General features: G+C 41.6%; 1 protein-coding gene across 2 annotated transcripts in view; it reads right to left on the bottom strand.

Annotated features, from left to right (window-relative positions):
- Positions 1-23021, bottom strand: part of LOC138676115 (chloride anion exchanger-like) — a 149448-nt gene that overhangs the window by 8957 nt on the left and 117470 nt on the right. For both annotated transcript variants that reach the window (XM_069765043.1, XM_069765044.1), the window contains 6 exons: positions 12540-12617; positions 12346-12441; positions 1618-1724; positions 1062-1131; positions 242-334; positions 65-160 (listed from right to left, as the gene is read on the bottom strand). In XM_069765043.1, coding sequence (XP_069621144.1) covers positions 65-160; positions 242-334; positions 1062-1131; positions 1618-1724; positions 12346-12441; positions 12540-12617 — 540 coding nt within the window. The remainder of the gene's footprint in view (positions 1-64; positions 161-241; positions 335-1061; positions 1132-1617; positions 1725-12345; positions 12442-12539; positions 12618-23021) is intronic.

Genomic DNA, 23021 nt, shown 5'->3' with positions numbered 1-23021 from the left:
CCTAAAATACTGTTAGTGATGCTAAAGAAATAATTTGTATATGGAATTGATCCTTAAGACTCACTGGCAGGATCTGGAGTTCTCCTTTACTTATCAGCTTCTTTATCTTTCTTAGAGCTTTGTTGCGTTTGCGCAGCACTCTCAGCGGGTTAAAACCTGCCTGTAATGGATAGACTGTTGCAATGTTACCGTTTTCTTACAATGACATTGAAACCTTACATGTATTTCATTCTGGACTTACAGCTGTAATAAGTTTATCTTTAAAAAAATCAATATTGGCAAAGAATATTGGTGATGGGCATCTGAAAATTTTGATTCCATGATGCTGATAGATCTGTAAAAGACAAGCATGAGATTTCAATGATAACACAAGATCGACATATTCAATTGGTGGAAAGAAATGCAAAACTCATGGGTAAAGCTGCCTACAGTTCTAATGGGATCTTTGTAGAGGTGTCCACAGGACAAAAAGGGCCTTATGCCACATTCACATACATCTATGTGTACGGACTGTGATGCACAAAATGGCCTCAGGTTTCCTGGCCCGAACTTGACAGCTTCATGGGCATACATGAGGCTGTTAGGTTCAGATCAAGAGATCTGCTGTCAGCACGCGTACCACGGTCCTTACATAAACCACGAGACATGGATATGGATGTGTCTCACAATCACAAATTAGCATCTACAGAATAGGTCATAAGTGTCCGATCACTGGGGCTACACCTCAAGGATCCTCCCTTATCAGGAAATTGGGAATCCTGTGTACCCTGCTAGAAGGGAGATGCGTGTGTACATGCACGTTGCTTTTCTACGCATTGTCAATGGGACTGTCAGAGATAGCCAAGCTGCGCTTTTGTGATCAGTGGCAATCCTTGATGTGTGACATGGTCAGAAACTCATTTCCTATCCTGTATAATGCAGATAAGCTGTAATTGTGAAACTATCTTTAATGCCCTGATAATAGGTAATAAATAAACAGGTGGAAAATATCAATCTAATAATAACAATATTCATGTTAAACTCTGTCTGTCAGTTCAAATTTAATTCTGTTTGCAGCTTACATTTTTATAGTCTTTTCTGTTCCTGTAAATGTCCGTCCCTCCAATATTTGCCACCTGAGAACATTTTGGGCTGAAAAAAGCACAAATAAATTAAATGAGTTTTGCTATATTTAGATTAATTTTATATTGCCCTAAAACATTTATCTACATAAAAATAATATGGAATAGTCCAAACTATCATAGTCTATTGCCACCACGATTCTCATTCCATTCAACATGATGCTCCAAAGCTTGTAGAGAGTTAGGCAAAATTTGCACCAAATTAAAATAAAAAATTGGTACGTGTATCATTCAAACAATCATAGTTACATAGGTTGAAAAAAGACCTAGGTCCATCAAGTTCAGCCTTTCACCACCATTTACACATTCTTTGTCACTTATTTATCAGTGACCCAAAATGCTATTTGTGATGTAGAATGCATCCAGCCCTTTTTTAAATGCTTTTATAAACCTCCCATCTGCAACTTGGCAGCAGCATTTGGAATTGCTCTATGTCTTGTCTATTTTCTTGTATTAGGCAATATATACAAACTACTTATAGTATTAATGTACTTACAATTGGGCACGGAATACCACTGTCAGCAGCTCGAATCCTACTCCTGCTGCCAGGCCAAGATCAAGGCCAAGTAAGACAGCAGCAAGAAAGGTCACCACCCATACCAACTATAAAGAATAAAACAACAATGGTCACTCATGTATGAAGATACAGGTTAACAAAGTAGATTACTAATAGTAATTATGTTTATAAATCTCATTACTGTGCTCAACGGGAATAGATACATGAATGAAAGAATATATCATCTTAAAGCGAACCCATCAGCACGGTTTTGTAACATAAAATAAAGCCATGGCTGTGATACTGATTACATTGATATCTTTGGTGAAGAAATCGGCTTTGCGATTCTTCTTTAATCAGAGTTTGAAGTTTCCTGTTAATTAGATTTCAGTGCAGAGGGTTCGGACTGTGGACGTTGTCTTCGCCTCCTTGTCCGGTCTGTGATTCCCCGGCCCCATCTGCCTGCCTCTTGCTTTTGATTTATCTGTCTCCTCTCTTTGACGTCTGATCATTAACCTGTCATTCGAATACCGGAGGGAGGCAGAGGGGCCTGGGAATCAAATCCTGATTACAGAACAACAAAGTGGATTTCTTCATCAAAGGTATAAATATATTCAGTATTACAGTGCCATTACAGCCATGTCTTTACACTACCAACATAAGCAATTGGTCCCATGGCTAAAAAGGCACTTTCAGATTTAGATTTTAAGTTCTTATGACATGGGTATCATCCTCTTTGTATAACTGTTATCATTACTTGTCATTTACCTTGGTTATTACTTTCCTGAAGATACATAAACCTTGCGGAATACATTGGCGCAATATAAAATTATTATAGTATTTTGTCTGTAAATTCCAAATGTACTATGACACCTATTCAGTAGCCATTCTGTTGTCCTACTCACTACCTGTAGATGTAAGCACTTTTTTTATTTGATGGCTCTGTAATCTATATTATATGCTTGAAAACACAATTTCCATGACATGTAAACTGAAATTGCAATCCGAGCAGTATTTTGCAAAACAAATATGAATGTTTCCGTGGTTATACTTCTTTAAATGTTTAGATACTGTTATCTAAATTACTTGGAAAAGGCAATTTATAGAGTTGAAAACTCTATGGACTCCCATTTTATTACTATACTCATGGTAACACTTTGGACCTAAAGAAGCAATCATATTAAGAAAACAACCTGCGTTTTGTCATTGTTTAAAACCCTCTTTTCTTTTTTGGCAGCTCTTTAAAGGGCTCTGAAGTAATAGTCTATCAGCTTTCATTAATTATTGGCTCTGGCCCTTGGACATTGCACTATTATGTTATGAGGACACATTCATAATAACTAATAGAGTTTTATACCCAGCTTTGATGTACCATTTTTAAGAAAAAAGCAAAACTAACTAAACATGCTGTACTGGCTTCTGTCTTACAAGAACTCACAGTAAGGTCGGTTTCACACATCCTGATATTTCCAGTACAGGAAAAATCGGAGATATCCGTGTCCGTGTGTGTACTACGTGTGGCATCAGTACCACACGGACAGCCTCCGGGGAAGAAGTGCTACAGTAAGCGCTGTTCTTGGCGGCTAGTACTGAAGTCGGCTGTCATCATTCTACCCTGCTCTGCCGGCGAGCAGAGGAGAATGATGAGCGTAATATTAAAGTCCGAATTACACCTGCTGCTGCTAATAACGGTGACAATGCACAAAGAAAGCCCCCCAAGAATATTATTCAGGGGAACGAATGTTTAGTTCAAACATATAAAGTTTATTTCATCCATAAATAAAATCTCATTTTTTTTAATAAAAACGTCCATAATACAAGTGTGCAAGTACCTCCAATCCAAGAAAACTACTGGGCGCCCCCGGAAGAAGAACATATCGAAACGCGCATAGGGGTCCCTGGTCTTATGTGTGTCTGACAAGGTGAATATGTTTGGATAGTTTTTTCATTTATATACTTACCACTTTTTGTTCTAAGGGTGCATGTATTAATTATGTAGGGATCTTGTGCCTAGATTTGAGGGACAGTAAAAGTAGCGCTATACTTACCATTCTTTTGCATATAAGGATCATTGTAGTCTGCTCTCTGCAAATCTATGCACATAGGTACTCAGTTATGCGCATTTGCACTTTAGAAGGTTAAAAACCAAAGCTGCTATATTCTCCTTGCAAAGATATATTTAGATTTTGTATAAACATTTGTTATATAAAATTTGACATAAAATAAGTTATGTACTAAACTAGTGTCAGTTATATATCAGGATTGCTTATCACGCACATATAACCAGTAGTTTTCTTGGATTGGAGGTACTTGCACACTTGTATTATGGACGTTTTTATAAAAAAATGAGATTTTATTTATGGATGAAATAAACTTTATATGTTTGAACTAAACATTCGTTGCCCTGAATAATATTCTTGGGGGGCTTTCTTTGTGCATTAGATCTTTGAATGTGTTCTATCTAGATTTATATGGACTAATATGTATATAATAACAGTGACAGTAGGTGCGGATGATCCGGGTATTCCACAGCCACCACCTGTGATCTAACTAAATAAATGAATGAAAAACCAGATGTGGGTTCCCCCCTATTTCCTTGAACCAACCAGACAAAACTCACAGCTGGGGGCTGCAACCCTCAACTGTCAGCTTCTGCAAGATTGGTTATCAAGAATAGAGGGGTCCTCATGCTGTTTTTTAAAATTATTTAAATAAATAATTTTAAAAAACTGCGTGGTGTCCCCCCCCCCACTTTTGACAAGCGGCCTTGCTAAAGCTCACAGCTGGGGGCTGGTATTCTGAGGCTGGTAAGGGGCCATTGATATAGCCCCCAGCCTAAAAACAGCAGCCCTCAGCTGCCGAGAAAAGGTTCACCTATTAGATGCACCTTTTCTGGTGCTTTGCCTGGCTCTTCCCACTTGCCTTGTAGCGGTGGCAAGTGGGGTTCATATTCGTGGGGTTGATGTCATCTCAGCAATGACAGGTGACAACAAGCCTGAAGCTTTACTAATCATATAGTTGTATGTTAAATAAAGACACAGCCTGAATAAAATCCTTTATTTGAAAAAATTACACAGACACCTTTAATATTCTAAATTAAACCATACTTGCTGCAACACCTAATTCCCCCATTCCCTCGATCTCTTGTAATAAAAATAAAATAAAAAAGCAACAATATACCATACCTATCCATCGTTTTGTCCCACGCTGTAATCCATGTCTGGGAACCAAGATGCGACCGTCCCGGCTGAAAACCACTGGTGAATGACCTGCTGAGAGCGCAGCATCATTCACCAGTGGTGACATCATCACAAGCATTTTCCCACGGTCCTGATTGGGTCACTGCCGTTAAGCCCGGCCTCGATGATGTCACTGCTGGTGAATGATGCTGCGCTCTCAGCAGCTCATTCACCAGTGGTTTTCAGCCAGGACAGTCACATCTTAGCACCATCCAGGTTGAAAACTATTTAGCCCCCCGACATGGATTATAGCGTGGGACACAACGACGGACAGGTAAGGGTATGTTGTTGCATTTTTATATTATTTTTATTACAGGAGATCAAGAGAGTCGGGGAATTAGGTAAGTATGGTTTAATTAAGAATATTAAAGGTGTCTGTGTAATTTTTTCAAATAAAGGATTTTATTCTTGCTGTGTCTTTATTTAACATACAACTATAGGATTAGTAATGGATAGGTGTCTTATAGACACCTTAACATTACTAAGCCGTGGGCTTGATGTCACCTGTCATTACAGAGGTGACATCAACCCCACAAATATGAACCCCACTTGCCACCGCTACAGGGCAAGTGGGAAGAGCCAGACAAAGCTCCAGAAAAGGTGCATCTAATAGATGCGCCTTTTCTGGGTGGCTGTGAGCTGCTGTTATTATTCGGGGGAGGGGCTATATCAATGGCCCCTTACCAGTCTAAGAATACCAGCCCCAAGCTGTGAGCTTTAGCAAGGCTGCTTGTCAAAAATGGGAGGGGACCCCACGCCGTTTTTTTAAATTATTTATTTAAATAATTAAAAACACAGCATGGGGACTGATCTATTCTTGATAACCAACCTTGCAGAAGCTGACAGATGAGGGTTGCAGCCCCTAGCTGTGAGTTTTGTCTGGTTGGTTCAAGAAAATAGGGGGGAACCGAGGTCAGGTTTTTCATTCATTTGTTTAGTTAGATTGCACGTGGCAGCTGTAGAATACCCCAATCATCCGCTTCTGCTGTCACTGTTATTAGCGGCAGCAGGTGTCGGATGATGGGGGTAAGAGTCCCAAAAACCCCCACCTGCTGTCATCGTTCAGACCTCATTCTCCTCAGCTCGCGCCGATCGCCGATAGAGCAGGACAGAATAATAAGAGCCGGCTTCAGCACCAGCTGCCAGGGAACAAAGCTTACTGTAACGCTTCTTCACCGGCGGCCGTCTGAGTGATACTGATGTATCACACGGACAGCATCCGTGTGTGGTACGCGTTTACACGGACCCATTGACTTGAGTGGGTCTGTGTGATCCATGCAGCTGCACAAAAACGGACATGTCTATGTGAGTTTCACTCGGACACACGGTCCTTGAAAAAACAGATATGTGCACAGACCCATTCATTTGAATGGGTCTACGTGTGTCAGTGTCTTCGATGTGTGTGAAAACTGTCAAAACATGTACTGGAGACACTGACATGTGAAAGAGGCCTAAAACTGACCTGTCAATAAGTTTCTCCAGGTCAGTACAACAACGCAGATACCAAACATGTATAGTTTTTTTGCTTATGTCACCATTTTGCAAGAGCTATGGCATGTTCATTTTTTCGGGATCAGGGGCTGTATGAGGGCTTTTTTTTTTTTACGACCTGAGCTGATGTTTTTATTGATACCATTTTAGGGTAGATACAATGTTTTGATTGTCTCTTATTTCACTTTATTGAAAATTGTTGCGGCTGCCAGAAAACGTAATTCTGAGGTTTTGATTCTTTTTCTCGTTGCGCTGTTTACCGGTCTGATTAATTATTTTATATTTTGATTGATTGGACTTTTACGAATACAGCAACTAAATATGTGTGTTTTTTAACCCCTTCACCCCAAAGCCTGTTTTCACCTAAGTGACAGGGCCAATTTTTACAATTCTGACCACTGTCACTTTATGAGGTCATAACTCTGAAACGCTTCAACGGATCTTGGTGATTCTGACATTGTTTTCTCGAGACAAATTGTACTTCATGAAAGTGGTAAAACTTCTTCGATATGACTTGCATTTATTTGTGAAAAAAAACAAAAATTTGTCAGAAATTATGAAATATTAGCAATTTTCAAACTTTTAGTTTTTATGCCCTTAAATTAGAGAGTTATATCACACAATATAGTTAATAAACAACATTTCCCACATGTCTGCTGTACATCAGCACAATTTTGGAAACATAATTTTTTTTTGTTAGGGAGTTATAAGGGTTAAAAGTTGACCAGCGATTTCTCATTTTTGCAACAAAATTTGCAAAACCATTTTTTTTACGGACCACCTCACACTTGAAGTGACTTTGAGGGGTCTATATGACAGAAAATGCCCAAAAGTGACACCATTCTAAAAACTGCACCCCTCAAGGTACTCAAAACCACATTCAAAAAGTTTATTAACCCTTCAGGTGCTTCACAGGAATTTTTTGAATGTTTAAAAAAAATTTAACATTTAACTTTTTTTTCACAAAATTTTTACTTCAGGTCCAATTTGTTTCATTTTACCAAGGGTAACAGGAGAAATTGGACCACAAAAGTCGTTGTCCAATTTGTCCTGAGTACGCCGATACCCCATATGTGGGGGTAAACCACTGTTTGGGCACATGGCAGAGCTCGGAAGGGAAGGAGCGCCATTTGACTTTCCAATGCCAGATTTGCTGGAATTGAGATCGGAGCCCATGTCACGATTGGAGAGCCCCTGACGTGCCTAAACAGTGGAAACCCCCACAAGTGACACCATTTTGGAAAGTAGACCCTCTAAGGAACTAATCTAGATGTGTGGTGAGCACTTTGAACCTCCACGTGCTTCACAGAAGTTTATAATGTAGAGCCGTAAAAAAAATTCTTATTAATTTTCACAAAAAATGATCTTTTTGCCCCCAATTTTTTTTCCCCAAGGGTAACAGGATAAATTGGACCACAAAAGTCGTTGTCCAATTTGTCCTGAGTACGCCGATACCCCATATGTGGGGGTAAACCACTGTTTGGGCACATGGCAGAGCTCTGAAGGGAAGGAGCGCCATTTGACTTTCCAATGCAAGATTTGCTGGAATTGAGATCGGAGCCCATGTCACGATTGGAGAGCCCCTGACGTGCCTAAACAGTGGAAACCCCCACAAGTGACACCATTTTGGAAAGTAGACCCTCTAAGGAACTAATCTAGATGTGTGGTGAGCACTTTGAACCTCCACGTGCTTCACAGAAGTTTATAATGTAGAGCCGTAAAAAAAATTCTTATTAATTTTCACAAAAAATGATCTTTTTGCCCCCAATTTTTTTTCCCCAAGGGTAACAGGATAAATTGGACCCCAAAAGTTGTTGTGCAATTTGTCCTGAGTACGCTGATACTTCATATATGGGGATAAACCACTGTTTGAGCGCATGGCAGCGCTCGGAATGGAAGGAGCGCCATTTGACTTTTCAATGCAAAATTGGCTGGAATTGAGATCGGAACCCATGTCGCATTTGGAGAGCCCCTGACGTGCCTTAACAGTGGAAACCCCCCACAAGTGACCCCATTTTGGAAAGAAGACCCCCTAAGGAACTTATCTAGATGTGTGGTGAGCACTTTTAACCCCCAATTGTTTCACTAAAGTTTAGAATGTAGCAGTGTGAAAATTAAAAAATCATTTTTTCTTTCCACAAAATGATGTTTTAGCCCGCAATTTTTTTCTTCGCCAAGGGTAACAGGAGAAATTGGACCACAAAAGTTATTGTACAATTTGTCCTGAGTATGCTGATACCCCATATGTTGGGGGGAACCACCGTTTGAGTGCATGGCAGAGCTCGGAAGGGAAGGAGCGCCGTTTGAAATGCAGACTTAGATGGATTGGTCTGCAGGTGTCATGTTGCATTTGCAGAGCCCCTGATGTACCTAAACAGTAGAAACCCCCCACAAGTGACCCCATATTGGAAACTAGACCCCCCAAGGAACTTATCTAGATGTGTTGTGAGAGCTTTGAACCAACAAGTGTTTCACTACAGTTTATAACGCAGAGCCGTGAAAATAAAAAATATTTTTTTTTCCACGAAAATGATATTTTAGCCCCCACGTTTTTATTTTCCCAATGGTAACAGGACAAATTAGACCCCAAAAGTTGTTGTCAAACTTGTCCTGAGAATGCTGATACCCCATATGTTGGGGGGAACCACTGTTTGGGTGCACGGCAGAGCTCGGAAGGGAAGGAGCGCCGTTTAAAATGCAGACTTAGATGGATTGGTCTGCAGACGTCATGTTGCATTTGCAGAGCCCCTGATGTACCTAAACAGTAGAAACCCCCCACAAGTGACCCCATATTGGAAACTAGATTCCCCAAGGAACTTATCTAGATGTGTTGTGAGAACTTTGAACCAACAAGTCTCTCACTACAGTTTATAACGTAGAGCCGTGAAAATAAAAAATATTTTTTTTTTCCACGAAAATTATATTTTAGCCCCCACGTTTTTTTTTTCCCAAGGGTAACAGGACAAATTGGACCCCAAAAGTTGTTGTCCAACTTGTCCTGAGAACGCTGATACCCCATATGTTGGGGGAACCACTGTTTGGGCGCACAGGAGAACTCGGAAGGGAAGGAGCAGTGTTTTAGTTTTTCAAAGCAGAATTGGCTGGAATTGAGATCGGACGCCATGTCGCGTTTGGAGAGCCCCTGATGTGCCGAAACAGTGGAAACCCCCCAATTCTAACTGAAACCCTAATCCAAACACACCCCTAACCCTAATCCCAATGGTAACCCTAACCCTAGCCCCAACCCCAACCCCAACCCTAACCCTAGCCCTAGTCCTAACCCTAGCCCTAACCCTAATGGGAAAATGGAAATAAATACATTTTTTTTACATTTTATTATTTTTCCCTAACTAATGGGGTGATGAAGGGGGGTTTGATTTACTTTTATAGCAGTTTTTCTGGCGGATTTTTAGGGTTGGCAGCTGTTACACACTAAAAGACGCTTTTTATTGCAAAAAATAGTTTTTGCATCACCACATTTTGAGAGCTATAATTTATCCATATTTTGGCCCACAGAGTCATGTGAGATCTTGTTTTTTGCGGGACGAGTTGACGTTTTTATTGGTAACATTTTCGGCAGATGACATTTTTTGATCGCTTTTTATTCCGATTTTTATGAGGCGGAATGAACAAAAACCAGCAATTCCTGAAATTCTTTTAGGGGGGGCGTTTATACCGTTCCACGTGTGGTAAAATTGATAAAGAAGCTTTATTCTTCAGGTCAGTACGATTACAACGATACCTAATTTATATCATTTTTTAATGTTTTGGCGCTTTTACACAATAAAAACTATTTTATATAAAAAAATTATTGTTTTTTGCATCGCTTTATTTTGAGAGCTATAACTTTTTTACTTTTCTGCTGATGACGCTGTATGGTGGCTTTTTTTTTGCGGGACAAGATGACGTTTTCAGCGGTACCATGGTTATTTATATCCGTCGTTATTTATATCCGTCGTTTTGATCGCGTGTTATTCCACTTTTTGTTCGCCTGTATGATAATAAAGCAATGTTTTTTGCCTTGTTTTTTTTTTTTTTTTGCGGTGTTCACTGAAGGAGTTAACTAGTGGAATAGTTTTATAGAGCGGGTCGTTACGGACGCGCCGATACCAAATATGTGTACTTTTATTGTTTTTTTTTAATTTACATAAATAAATGGATTTACTGGGAAATTTTTTTTTTCTTTATTTGGCGATTTTTTTATTTTTTTTTTATACATTCTATTTTTTTTTTTTTTACTTTCTACCATTGTCCCAGGGTGGGACATCACTGTATTAGATCAGATCGTTGATCTGACAGTGTGCATAGCACTCTGTCAGATCAACGATCTGAGAGACAAGCTTAGGTGGCTTTCCGGCGCCTGCTCTCAGCAACTCTCAGCAGGCGCCGGCTAGCCAGGTCATTTCATGACCCGGAAGGAGTCCAGCGGCCATCTTGGATCCGGGGACTCCTTCCGGGTCACCGGAGCAACGCGATCTCATCGCGTTTCTCCGGTGGGAGAGCGCAGGGAGCCCCCGTCCCTGCGCGATCCCCCTCTATGCCGCTGTCACTACTGACAGCGGCATCAGAGGGGTTAAATTCCCGCTATCGGCGCTACCGCCGATTGTGGGCATTGCTGCGGGGTGTCAGCTGTCATATACAGCTGACACCCGCACCCGATCACCGCGGCGCTCAGTGCGAGACCGCGGTGATCGGTGTGCCGTACTAGTACTGCTGCTGGCACAAATGCAGTGTCGGCAGCGCAGTACTAGTACGGCGCATGTCGCGAAGGGGTTAATTGTTTTATTTTAGTATGGGGCAAAAGTTGGCTGATTTAAACTTTTGTGTGTTCTTATTTTTTTCATATTTTTTTAATTTTTCTTACACTTTTCACTGTGCTTAACAGTCCTCTTAGGAGACTTAAGGCCATGTTCACACATTCAGTATTTGATCAGAATTTTACATCAGTATTTGTTGCCAAAACCAGGAGTGGAACAATGAGGGGAAAATGTAATAGAAACATGTCACCATTTCTGGATTTTTCACCCACTCCTGGTTTTGGCCTACAAATACTGATGTAAAATACTGACCAAATGCTGAACACGTGAACGTGGCCTAAAGCTGTAGAAATCGCAATCTCCGATGCTTTCAGAAGTGAATCCTAATGACAGGCACGGGGGTCATCGTCAGACCCCTGGCTGTCATGACAACCCCTGTCACGTGATCACGGGATGCTGATGGGCAGGATAAATAACCCACTTACAGCAGGTGGGTGTTAAATCCTGCTCTCAGTGATTGACAGTAGCATTTAACTGGTTAACAGCCATGTTCATGTCTGGGGAATGATGTGGGCTTGGTGTGCGATCCCAGATCAAAGGCTGTGACACAACATTTGACGTAAATATATGTCAAATGTTTTGAATAGGTTAATTACAGACAACACTCATGGTACACGAATGTCACCCATGTGCTGTCTATGATTTTCACAGATCCATAGACTTGTATGGTTACAAGGGATGAGCGGACCTGTGAAAGTTCGGGCTCGGGTACCAGAACTGTACCGGAACTTGAACCAGAACCCCTTTGAAAACAATGGGGACCCAAACTTTTGATCTGGAAAATTCTCTCTCTCTCTCTGGACTTTACCCGGAACTTCGAACATTACAATGGACTTCTGGGAGAAGTCCGTGTTCGGCGTTTAGAACTGGACACTAGCTGAACTTTTAAGTTTGGGCTCATCTCTAATGATTACCCATTTTGATCTGAGATGCCGATAAAAAAGGGACATGTCTGATTTTTTTTGTGGCCACACAGTCCACAGAAAAGTGCGGACGTGTGAACAGCTCCATTAACTCGAATGGTACAAATTTATCCACGAAAAGCACAGCTAGAACCTGTACACGAAAAAACGGAAGTCTGAATGAAGCCTCATTTAATATCGAGGTAATCTACAACCTTTTTTTTAAAAAAATACATAATTTTTAGACAGGACTAACTCATTTGAACAGGTACTACTTACACAGTCATATTTATCTTTCCGGAATAAATTAGGGATTTCATTGAACTGCATCAGCATGCCTTTCAGATTGATGACGACTAGGGCTGCAAGTACTGACTACAAAAGAAGAAGCACATTTTGTGATTAATTACGGTACATATACATTGGCTAATAGAGATTATTTTGTATCAAGGAATGCTGTGATATAACTGTACCTTTTGCAATGGTTCTAGGAGAAATCCAATAGCCAAAGTGACAATCATGACTATTATAGCTGATAAAAGTCCTGCCACCTGTTGGTACATACATTGGTTTATTATATATGTATATAGATCCACAAATACATGCATGCATTAAAAATAGCATAGTTTTATAATAGTTAATTGTATTCTACATCATTTCTTCTATTGAAATAAAGAGTGTTTATGCTTCCATTTTAGGCATTGTATTCGTGGCTCTTGCATACTATTCCAAAGTTGTTATCAATAGGATTGAGGACTTGTAGCGAGAAAGAGTGGAGAGGGGTGAAAGCATGGAATAATTTATGCACAATTGTATATGTCTAGACAACCAGGAGACCCAGCTCCATATCTCAGAAACGACTTCTCTAATAACTTCTTGTCTCCGGTTACGATGAGAAAGATTAGCTCTGGAGCACTATCTTCAGCTTAAATAGGTGAACCCTCAATAAAATTAGGATTCTGCCCCAAAATTGTGGTATCCCAGGCATCTGATGAATAAATTGCTTTGTTCATTTATACTTCAGCCAATCATTTCCAATCATTGTAATAACAGGATCACAACATTGCAAGATTGAAGCTTGTAAAGTCAGGCAACGAAGATGTCAAGAACTTCTGTTTTGTATTTGCACAGATCAGGTCCACATTTAAACCTTTATATCTACACCACTGTGTGACTCCTCTGCAGATAAATAAAAATAATCTATGGACTGTCAGGGGAGGTTCCACATCAAGTGCGTGGCATGTGTACCTAGCCAGTCAGGTAGTGACAGGAGTCAAGCAGAAGTAAACTCTTGCAGGGTCAAGAATTATATGGATTTCAGTCATTGTACATACCCTTATCACATGCCGGGTAAAGTGCATAAGTTAATCTAAGGATGTATACATACTGTATTGACAAAAGTATCGGAAAACCTACACATTACACATATAGGAGCTTTTATGACATCTCATTCTAAATCAATAGGCATTAATATCAAGTTGCAAACTTTCCATTAGGATTTGAAATGTGTCCATGGGAATTTTTTTTATCCATTCATTAAGAACAGTATTTGTGAGGTCAGACATTGATGTTGGATGAGATTGTTTGCTCTGCAATCTGTTCTAGTTGACCCATAATTCTATGAAGTTGAGGTCAGGGCTCTATGCAGATCAGTCAATTTCTTCTATACCAAATTTACCCAACCATGCCTTTACGGACCTAGCTTTGTGCACTGGGACACAGTCAAGCTAGAGCAGAAAAGTGTTTTCTCCAAGCTAAAGCCACAAAGTTGGATGCATATAATCATGCATGTAATCATCCAAAGTATGTTGATGTGCTGAAGCATTAAGATTTATCTTCACCGAAACTAACGGTTCTAGATCAACTATTGAAAGCAACCCCATAGCATTATCCTTCCACCACCAAACTTTACAGTTTGCCAAACACAGATTCATCCATCAGACCGCCAGATAGAGATGCACAGGCTCGGACTGGCCCACCGGAGTATTCTACGGTGGGCCCAGGCACTGAAACCTGCTGGCATACTGGCCAGCAGCTGCCTAGGGCCCCCACTGCTTCAAGGGCCCCCACTGCTCCATGGGCCCCCAACTAGTGGCTATGGGGCCCCTGAGTCAAGGGGGCCCACCCTGTGCCAGCCTAGCAGCAGCTGGAGACAGGATCCTGTCCCCGCTGCTAAAGCAAAATTAATATTCAGGCTTCCCCAAGCCCCTATGGGTGTGGAGAGGTGTGAATACCATTTCTTTTTAATAGCGGGCAGCATTAGCCGCAGGCTGCAGCTAACACTGCCCGCATGTAAAGCCCCACCCCCACACACACAAAGCACCGCACCACATACACACGCAGGCACACAGACACACAGTGCAGCACATCCTGGCGTCCTGCTTCCTGTCTGAGACAGCCCAGCTGGATGACGTCATCATCCAGCGTGCTGTCTCAGACAAAAAAGTTGCCAGTGAGGAAGAGGCTGCCGGGATGTGCTTCTGCGGGGAGGTGAGCTGTGCTGTGTGTCTGTGTGCCTGCAAGTGTGTATGTGGTGCGGTGCTTTGTGTGGGAGTGTGAGAGAGTGATGAGGTGCTGTGGTGTGTGTGTGTGCGAGAGGGGTGGTGGGGAAGGACAATGATATTGGTGGGGGGAGACAATGATGGAGGTGATGGGCAATGATGGTGAGAGGAGGCAATTATGGAAGTGATGGGCAATGATGGTGAGGGGAGGCAATGATGGAAGTGATGGGCAATGATGGTGGGGGAGGCAATGATGGAGGTGATTAGGCAATGATGGTGGGGGAGGCAATGATGAAGGTGATGGGCAATGAAGTGGTGGGGAAGGCAATGATGGAGGTGATGGGCAATGATGGAGGTGGTGGGAGGCAATGATGGAGGTGATGAAATGGGCAATAAAGTCAGAAAAATCACTGCACTCGTATGATTTTCAGATGCATAAATTGAAGAGTTTATTTAAATTGAAGAGGATAAGATACTAGGCGAATTGACGTTTCGGCCAACTCATGGCCTTGTTCACAAAACCGCTGTAACAAGCAGAGAAACAAAACAACATTTACAAACAGGTAAATATATACATATATACAGATATACAGAAGGGAGCAAAGAATCCATATCAAAATCGATGAGCTGCCACTGGACATCTTATGTAACGACCAAAACGGAACGTATTCTACAAAACTGGAATATACAGAAAAAGGTGGATCGTACAAAAAGAGGAAAAAAGTCCATAATATTTGCAAAACCGGTACTGGAGGAAGAACATACCCTGTTGAAATTCTGTTGCATATAAAGAAGGATCCTTTACTTTGTGTAGAGTTATATACAATGGTATGGCGATATACCTAAAGAGAACAATATAGCATGAGATAGCAGCTAAGGTTTCATATCCCCAGGTAGCGGTCCAACCAAGACAATAATTGTGTATATCTAGTGGTACAGACCAAGCGTCCCTTTAATCGTGTCTACATGGTGTAAGCACCCTGTATAGTGCCCATGTTGCAAGTATAAATCAAAATACTGACCCAGCTGGAACGCTAGACAACGTATGTCCATGCAAAAGAGCCGTATCTGCGGCTGGAACAGATCCTGTGTCTGGAATATATATGCATATATGAGTATGAGGCATAAATCTTATGTAGTAACGGGATTGTGAAATATGAAGACATAGTAATACCTGTCCTGTGGATACAGTGGGCAAAATTATAGATCAGGTACTGGTCGTCCCGTAAATTCTGATATGTCCTCAGAGTTAGATAGAAATATGGTGCTGTGGGCAGAACAGAGTGGAGGATACATGTTGGATCAAACCTTGTGCGGGGAATAGTCAGTGGGACAAATATGTATATGGCATAGCTACACTAGATACCTGTGTTAAGTAGGTAAGCAGGCGACCCAATTGGTTCATAAAGGAGAACCCCCTTGAGGGAATGGTATGCTGCCAGTAGATAAAGCAATGTCGTCCCTGTAGGCGGAGAGGATAATACATGCTATAGAAAATTCTCATAGTGACAAGACACTTATCTGATGGTGACTCCATAGTCTCACGTTTCCGTAGTGCAGGCAAGGCGCAAGCGTTGGTGGCGTAGTGGGGGAGGCCGACACAATCCTGTGTCTAGGCAATGGAACCGCTCAATGAGGTGCATGTTGTCCGGCGTTATATCCAGATCCCCGGCCGGTCAAGTGACCGGAAGTACCAGGGGACGCCGGCGCCTGCGCAGGAGCTACCCATTCTCCTGCTGATGAGTGTAACTTGGCGCTTGCGCACAGAGCCCCATGTCAGGCGCCTATGTACAGCGCCTGCGTCCGTATGTGCTCTGACTCCTCTTGAGCTAAAAGTCTTAAATATGGGCCTCTCCTTCTGCCCTACCCCTAGATGGGATTCTTTTCAACTCGAAAAGGATCTTCAAAGGTTTTATAGAAATATAAGACTTAAGGTACACTTTAACTAACTTCCAAACACAGTAGTGAACAGATTGGGCACCACATCTAGTCAGAGCAGAGAGGCTGGCATTACCTTGGGATCACTGGGCCTGAGGAATCCTAGCTCCTTTGTTCCACCAAAAACCAATCATGCAGTAGACACCTTCATCAATCTCCTTGATAGAGATATCAAAGAGACTATACATGAACAACGTCTTGGTCTCCTCCCTGTCCGACACAATCTTAGTCCCATAGAGAAGCAAGCATTAGACACACTAAGTGAGAACAGAAACATTGTAATTAAACCCGCGGACAAGGGGGGAGCCATTGTAATTATGAATAAGGATCACTATGTCACCGAAATAAGACGCCAATTATCTGACACGAATACTTACCAAAAACTCCAGGGGGACCCTAAATTCTCCACACAGCGGAAAATCAATACTGTAGTTGACAAATACCTGAATTTAGGCACCATAGACAACAAAACCAAAACTTACCTCATTAACCATCATCCAATTACCCCAGTATTGTACATTCTGCCGAAAATACATAAAAATCTCCAGAATCCCCCTGGCCGCCCGATCGTCGCTTCAACGGACTCAGTGCTCAATCCCCTTTCAAAATTCTTGGAAAAAATTCTCACACCTTATACCAAGTTAACTAAATCCTTTATACTGGACACCAGCGATTTTTTATCTAAAATTCGTAATATTTCTAACATTCCGCCAGATAGCCTTCTTTGTACTTTGGACGTAAACAGCCTCTACACCTCTTTCGTACATGATAGGGGTGTTACAGCGGTTTCACTTACACTTCAGGAAGCAGGCATTGACAGGAACACACATGATCTCTGCATAGACCTCTTGAACTTGGTCCTTAGGGAGAACTTCTTCCTTTTTGAAGACGATTTCTTTGTACAGACATGCGGCACCACGATGGGGTCCAATGTGGCCCCAGCATACGCTAACCTATACATGGACCACTTCGAGAGGGAGTATGTATATGCCAACCCTATTTTTCAACAAAACGCATTAGTTTGGTACAGATATATCGACGATATATTCTGTATCTGGCAAGGGAACCATACCAGCTTACAGGCATTCTACGAAGCTATTAACACCATTCGTCCGGAGCTTACCTTCACACTTACTTACCACAATAGTGAAGTCACCTTCTTAGACACTAAAGTCCTTAAAAATTCCTTGGGTAATTTAAGCACTGACTTATACTCCAAACCAACTGATTGTAATAGCCTTCTGCTTTACAACAGTTGCCACCCCAAGTCCACGAAAGATAGCCTTCCTAGGTCCCAGTTCAAAAGGGTATCTAGAATTGTCTCAGACCCGGATCTGAAAGCTACCAGATTACAAGAGATGTCCACTAAATTCAAGGCCCGTAACTACCCCACGGACCTTCTTGAAACTGAATCTACCAAAATTCTTAATGAAATAGAGGACGATACATCTAGAATTAAAAACCCTAGACTCCCATTTGTACATAGTCACCACCCCACTATGCGCAGGGTACACAATCTAATCAGGGCACACTGGCCACTCTTGAATAAAGCATACCCCACGATTCCCATATTCAAGGAACCCCCCCTGATGTGTACAAGAAGACCCAAGAACATAAGGGATAGGGTTGTCAGGGCGGATCTGGGCACTCTAAAAACACCGACACATAGAACACTCACAGGCCAGAAATGCACAGGGACCTTCCCATGCTTGGGTTGTATGAGCTGCTCGAATGTGATTAAGGGCAACGAAGTGGTACATCCAAGGACAGGTAAATCTTACAAAATAAAGGACTATTACACGTGTGAAACAAATTTTGTGGTATACATCATTAAGTGCCCTTGCGGGTTACTTTATGTAGGGGAGACCACCCAAGCGGTTAGAGATCGCATCTCTAACCATAAATCAACTATTCGTTGCGGTAAAGTATGGCTCCCCCTTCACTTCAAAGAAGCCAACCACAGCATAGCACAACTTAGATTCCAGGTCATAGAAAAGGTTCCCCGTCCTAGACGAGGAGGGAATCATGTTAAATTATTGAAACAGCGTGAGACCTTTTGGATCTACACACTTGACAATCTACATCCACGTGGCTTGAACCGCGAGATAGACTGGCTAACTTAATTATTCTCCCATATAGGCCAATTGACTTTTTGCACTACCAACCTCTATGACAAACGCGTTTTGGATGGTAAGACGCATACCCTAATAGTCTCCTTTATAAAGTTTCCTTATATTAGTTCCCATTTTTTCATTTTTTTCATTTTTTTCTTTTTTTTTTTTCATTTTTTTCATTTTTTTCATTTTTTTCATTTTTCCCTTTTTTATTTTTTTACTTTTTTTTTACTTTTTTTACTTTGTTTATTTTTATTTTTATCTTTTATTTTTATTATTTCATTAATTTCACCCATAATTTCAATTAACCAATAGCCAATATATTATTCCCTTCCTTCGTACCATTATCCAATTTTTTCTTTTCATTTCTTTTTATTTCCGTTGTTTCATTTCTTTTCTTTTATTTCCCTTTTTCTTATTTTCTCATTTATTTCTTTTCGTTTGGACTCCTACCATTATTAATGTCATTTCATTGTATCTATTGTGGTTATATACATTATAGTGTTATGCTTCCCAGTACTTATTTAGGGTGCACCTGTAGGATGGTCTGTTATTGTCTAACCCTCCTTTCCCCGTTCCTTTGGACATGACTCAACCAGACATGATACTATTCCTTCCTAGGCACACTTACAGGCACCCCTTGACATTTTGCTATAACATCAATGGCCATAGAGACATTTAGCTGCTGGATCTCTATCTCCAGTTCATTACATTCTGTGTAATGCGGTGTGCGCAGGCGTCAGACTGACTGAAATATGGGGCCACATAGCATAACGCACAGGCGCTGCCCTTCCAATCACCACGCACGAGCGCTCTGCCCGACACGTTGTGCGCAGGCGCCACACTAGAGTCCCTCACATACGGACGCAGGCGCTGTACATAGGCGCCTGACATGGGGCTCTGTGCGCAAGCGCCAAGTTACACTCCTCAGCAGGAGAATGGATAGCTCCTGCGCAGGCGCCGGCGTCCCCTGGTACTTCCGGTCACATGACCGGCCGGGGATCTGGATATAACGCCGGACAACATGCACCTCATTGAGCGGTTCCATTGCCTAGACACAGGATTGTGTCGGCCTCCCCCACTACGCCACCAACGCTTGCGCCTTGCCTGCACTACGGAAACGTGAGACTATGGAGTCACCATCAGATAAGTGTCTTGTCACTATGAGAATTTTCTATAGCATGTATTATCCTCTCCGCCTACAGGGACGACATTGCTTTATCTACTGGCAGCATACCATTCCCTCAAGGGGGTTCTCCTTTATGAACCAATTGGGTCGCCTGCTTACCTACTTAACACAGGTATCTAGTGTAGCTATGCCATATACATATTTGTCCCACTGACTATTCCCCGCACAAGGTTTGATCCAACATGTATCCTCCACTCTGTTCTGCCCACAGCACCATATTTCTATCTAACTCTGAGGACATATCAGAATTTACGGGACGACCAGTACCTGATCTATAATTTTGCCCACTGTATCCACAGGACAGGTATTACTATGTCTTCATATTTCACAATCCCGTTACTACATAATATTTATGCCTCATACTCATATATGCATATATATTCCAGACACAGGATCTGTTCCAGCCGCAGATACGGCTCTTTTGCATGGACATACGTTGTCTAGCGTTCCAGCTGGGTCAGTATTTTGATTTATACTTGCAACATGGGCACTATACAGGGTGCTTACACCATGTAGACACGATTAAAGGGACGCTTGGTCTGTACCACTAGATATACACAATTATTGTCTTGGTTGGACCGCTACCTGGGGATATGAAACCTTAGCTGCTATCTCATGCTATATTGTTCTCTTTAGGTATATCGCCATACCATTGTATATAACTCTACACAAAGTAAAGGATCCTTCTTTATATGCAACAGAATTTCAACAGGGTATGTTCTTCCTCCAGTACCGGTTTTGCAAATATTATGGACTTTTTTCCTCTTTTTGTACGATCCACCTTTTTCTGTATATTCCAGTTTTGTAGAATACGTTCCGTTTTGGTCGTTACATAAGATGTCCAGTGGCAGCTCATCGATTTTGATATGGATTCTTTGCTCCCTTCTGTATATTTGTATATATGTATATATTTACCTGTTTGTAAATGTTGTTTTGTTTCTCTGCTTGTTACAGCGGTTTTGTGAACAAGGCCATGAGTTGGCCGAAACGTCAATTCGCCTAGTATCTTATCCTCTTCAATTTAAATAAACTCTTCAATTTATGCATCTGAAAATCATACGAGTGCAGTGATTTTTCTGACTTTATGACATATGGGATTAAACATCCCGTTCACTAGCACCGTGAACTATACTGATTGAGTGCTGGCTTTGATTTCTTCTCTACAATGAAATGGGCAATGATGGTGGTGGGGGGAGGCATTGGTGATGGGGAGGCAATGATGGAGGTGATGATGAAGGTGATGTAATGGACAATGATGGTGGGGGAGGAGGCAATGATGGAGGTGGTGGAATGGGCAGTGTTGGGGTGGTGGGGGAGAATGATAGGGGTGGTGGGGGAGAAGGCAATGATGGAGGTGGTGATGAGGACAATGATGGGGTGGAGAGGGGCTGCATTATACTTTATGAGGGGGCTACATTATATTCTGTTGGGGGACTGCATGATTCTCAGGGGACTACATAATATTCTGGGGGGCTACATCATACTATATGAGGGGGCTACAGTATACTCTAAGGGGGGCTGCATTATATTCTGTGGTGGGGCTGCATTATTCTCTCAGGGGACTACATTATATTCTGGGGGGCTACATCATACTATATGAGGGGGGCAGCATTATGTCCTATTAGGAGGCTACAGTATACTCTATTGGAGGGCTGCATTATATTCTGTGGTGGGCTGCATTATACTATATGAGGGGGGCTGCATTATACCCTATGAGGGTGCTACATTATATTCTATGGTGGGGACTGCGTTATACCTAAGGGGGTTGCATTATATTTTGTGGGGTGCTGCATTATATTCTATGAGGGGGCTACCCCTCTAGGATTTTACCCTAACCCTTGCTACATAATTATGTACTACCTTATGTTATACCCTGATATTAGCATGTTTTACCACACAATTGGTGGTCTTGTATTTATTTCTATGTAGCTACATAGTGAGCCCCAAGAATGATTTTCTCTGGTGGGCCCAAGGTGCTCCAGTGCGACGCTGGAGATGCATGATTCGTCACTCCAGAAAACACACTCCCACCTCTCCACTTTATCTGACGCCTGGCATTGTGCTTGGCGATGTAAGACCTGGATTCAGCTAATTGGGCATGAAAACTTATATGATGAACCTTTGGATACATGGTTTTTATGCTAATGTTAATGTCGTGAGTTTTGGAACTCTGCAGTTACTGAGTCGCACAGCATCAAAAACTTTTATGCTACATGTGTTTGAGCACTCAATGACTTTGCTAAGTTGCTCTGGTTCCTAAATGCTTCAACTTACACGACTCAAAGTTGATTATTGAATATGTAGGAGGGAAGAAATTTCACCGACTGACTTGTTATAACAATGACATCCTATTATAGTACTATGCACTAATTCAGTGAGCTCTTTAGAATGGTCCATTCTTTTACACGTGCTAGTAAAGGCAAAGTGCATGGTTGGACACTGGATTTTATACACCTGTGACAATGAGACCAAATGAAAAACCTAAATTCAGTTACTAACAGCTGTGCCCCAAAACTTTTATTTATAAAATTTATTATTCATGATATTATGAAATATCACTAGTAGCTAATTTTATTACAAGCTTTTCCAGGTTAATACTGCTTTCACTCAACACAACATTAACATAGTAACATAGTAACATAGTTAGTAAGGCCGAAAAAAGACATTTGTCCATCCAGTTCAGCCTATATTCCATCATAATAAGTCCCCAGATCTACGTCCTTCTACAGAACCTAATTGTATGATACAATATTCTTCTGCTCCAGGAAGACATCCAGGCCTCTCTTGAACCCCCCGACTGAGTTCGCCATCACCACCTCCTCAGGCAAGCAATTCCAGATTCTCACTGCCCTAACAGTAAAGAATCCTCTTCTATGTTGGTGGAAAAACCTTCTCTCCTCCAGACGCAAAGAATGCCCCCTTGTGCCCGTCACCTTCCTTGGTATAAACAGATCCTCAGCGAGATATTTGTATTGTCCCCTTATATACTTATACATGGTTATTAGATCGCCCCTCAGTCGTCTTTTTTCTAGACTAAATAATCCTAATTTCGCTAATCTATCTGGGTATTGTAGTTCTCCCATCCCCTTTATTAATTTTGTTGCCCTCCTTTGTACTCTCTCTAGTTCCATTATATCCTTCCTGAGCACCGGTGCCCAAAACTGGACACAGTACTCCATGTGCGGTCTAACTAGGGATTTGTACAGAGGCAGT

This window comes from Ranitomeya imitator, chromosome 4 (assembly GCF_032444005.1).
Source record: "Ranitomeya imitator isolate aRanImi1 chromosome 4, aRanImi1.pri, whole genome shotgun sequence".
NCBI classification, from domain to species: domain Eukaryota; kingdom Metazoa; phylum Chordata; class Amphibia; order Anura; family Dendrobatidae; genus Ranitomeya; species Ranitomeya imitator.
Note: the sequence above shows the minus strand (reverse complement) of the source record. Positions and strands in the feature narration are given on the sequence as shown.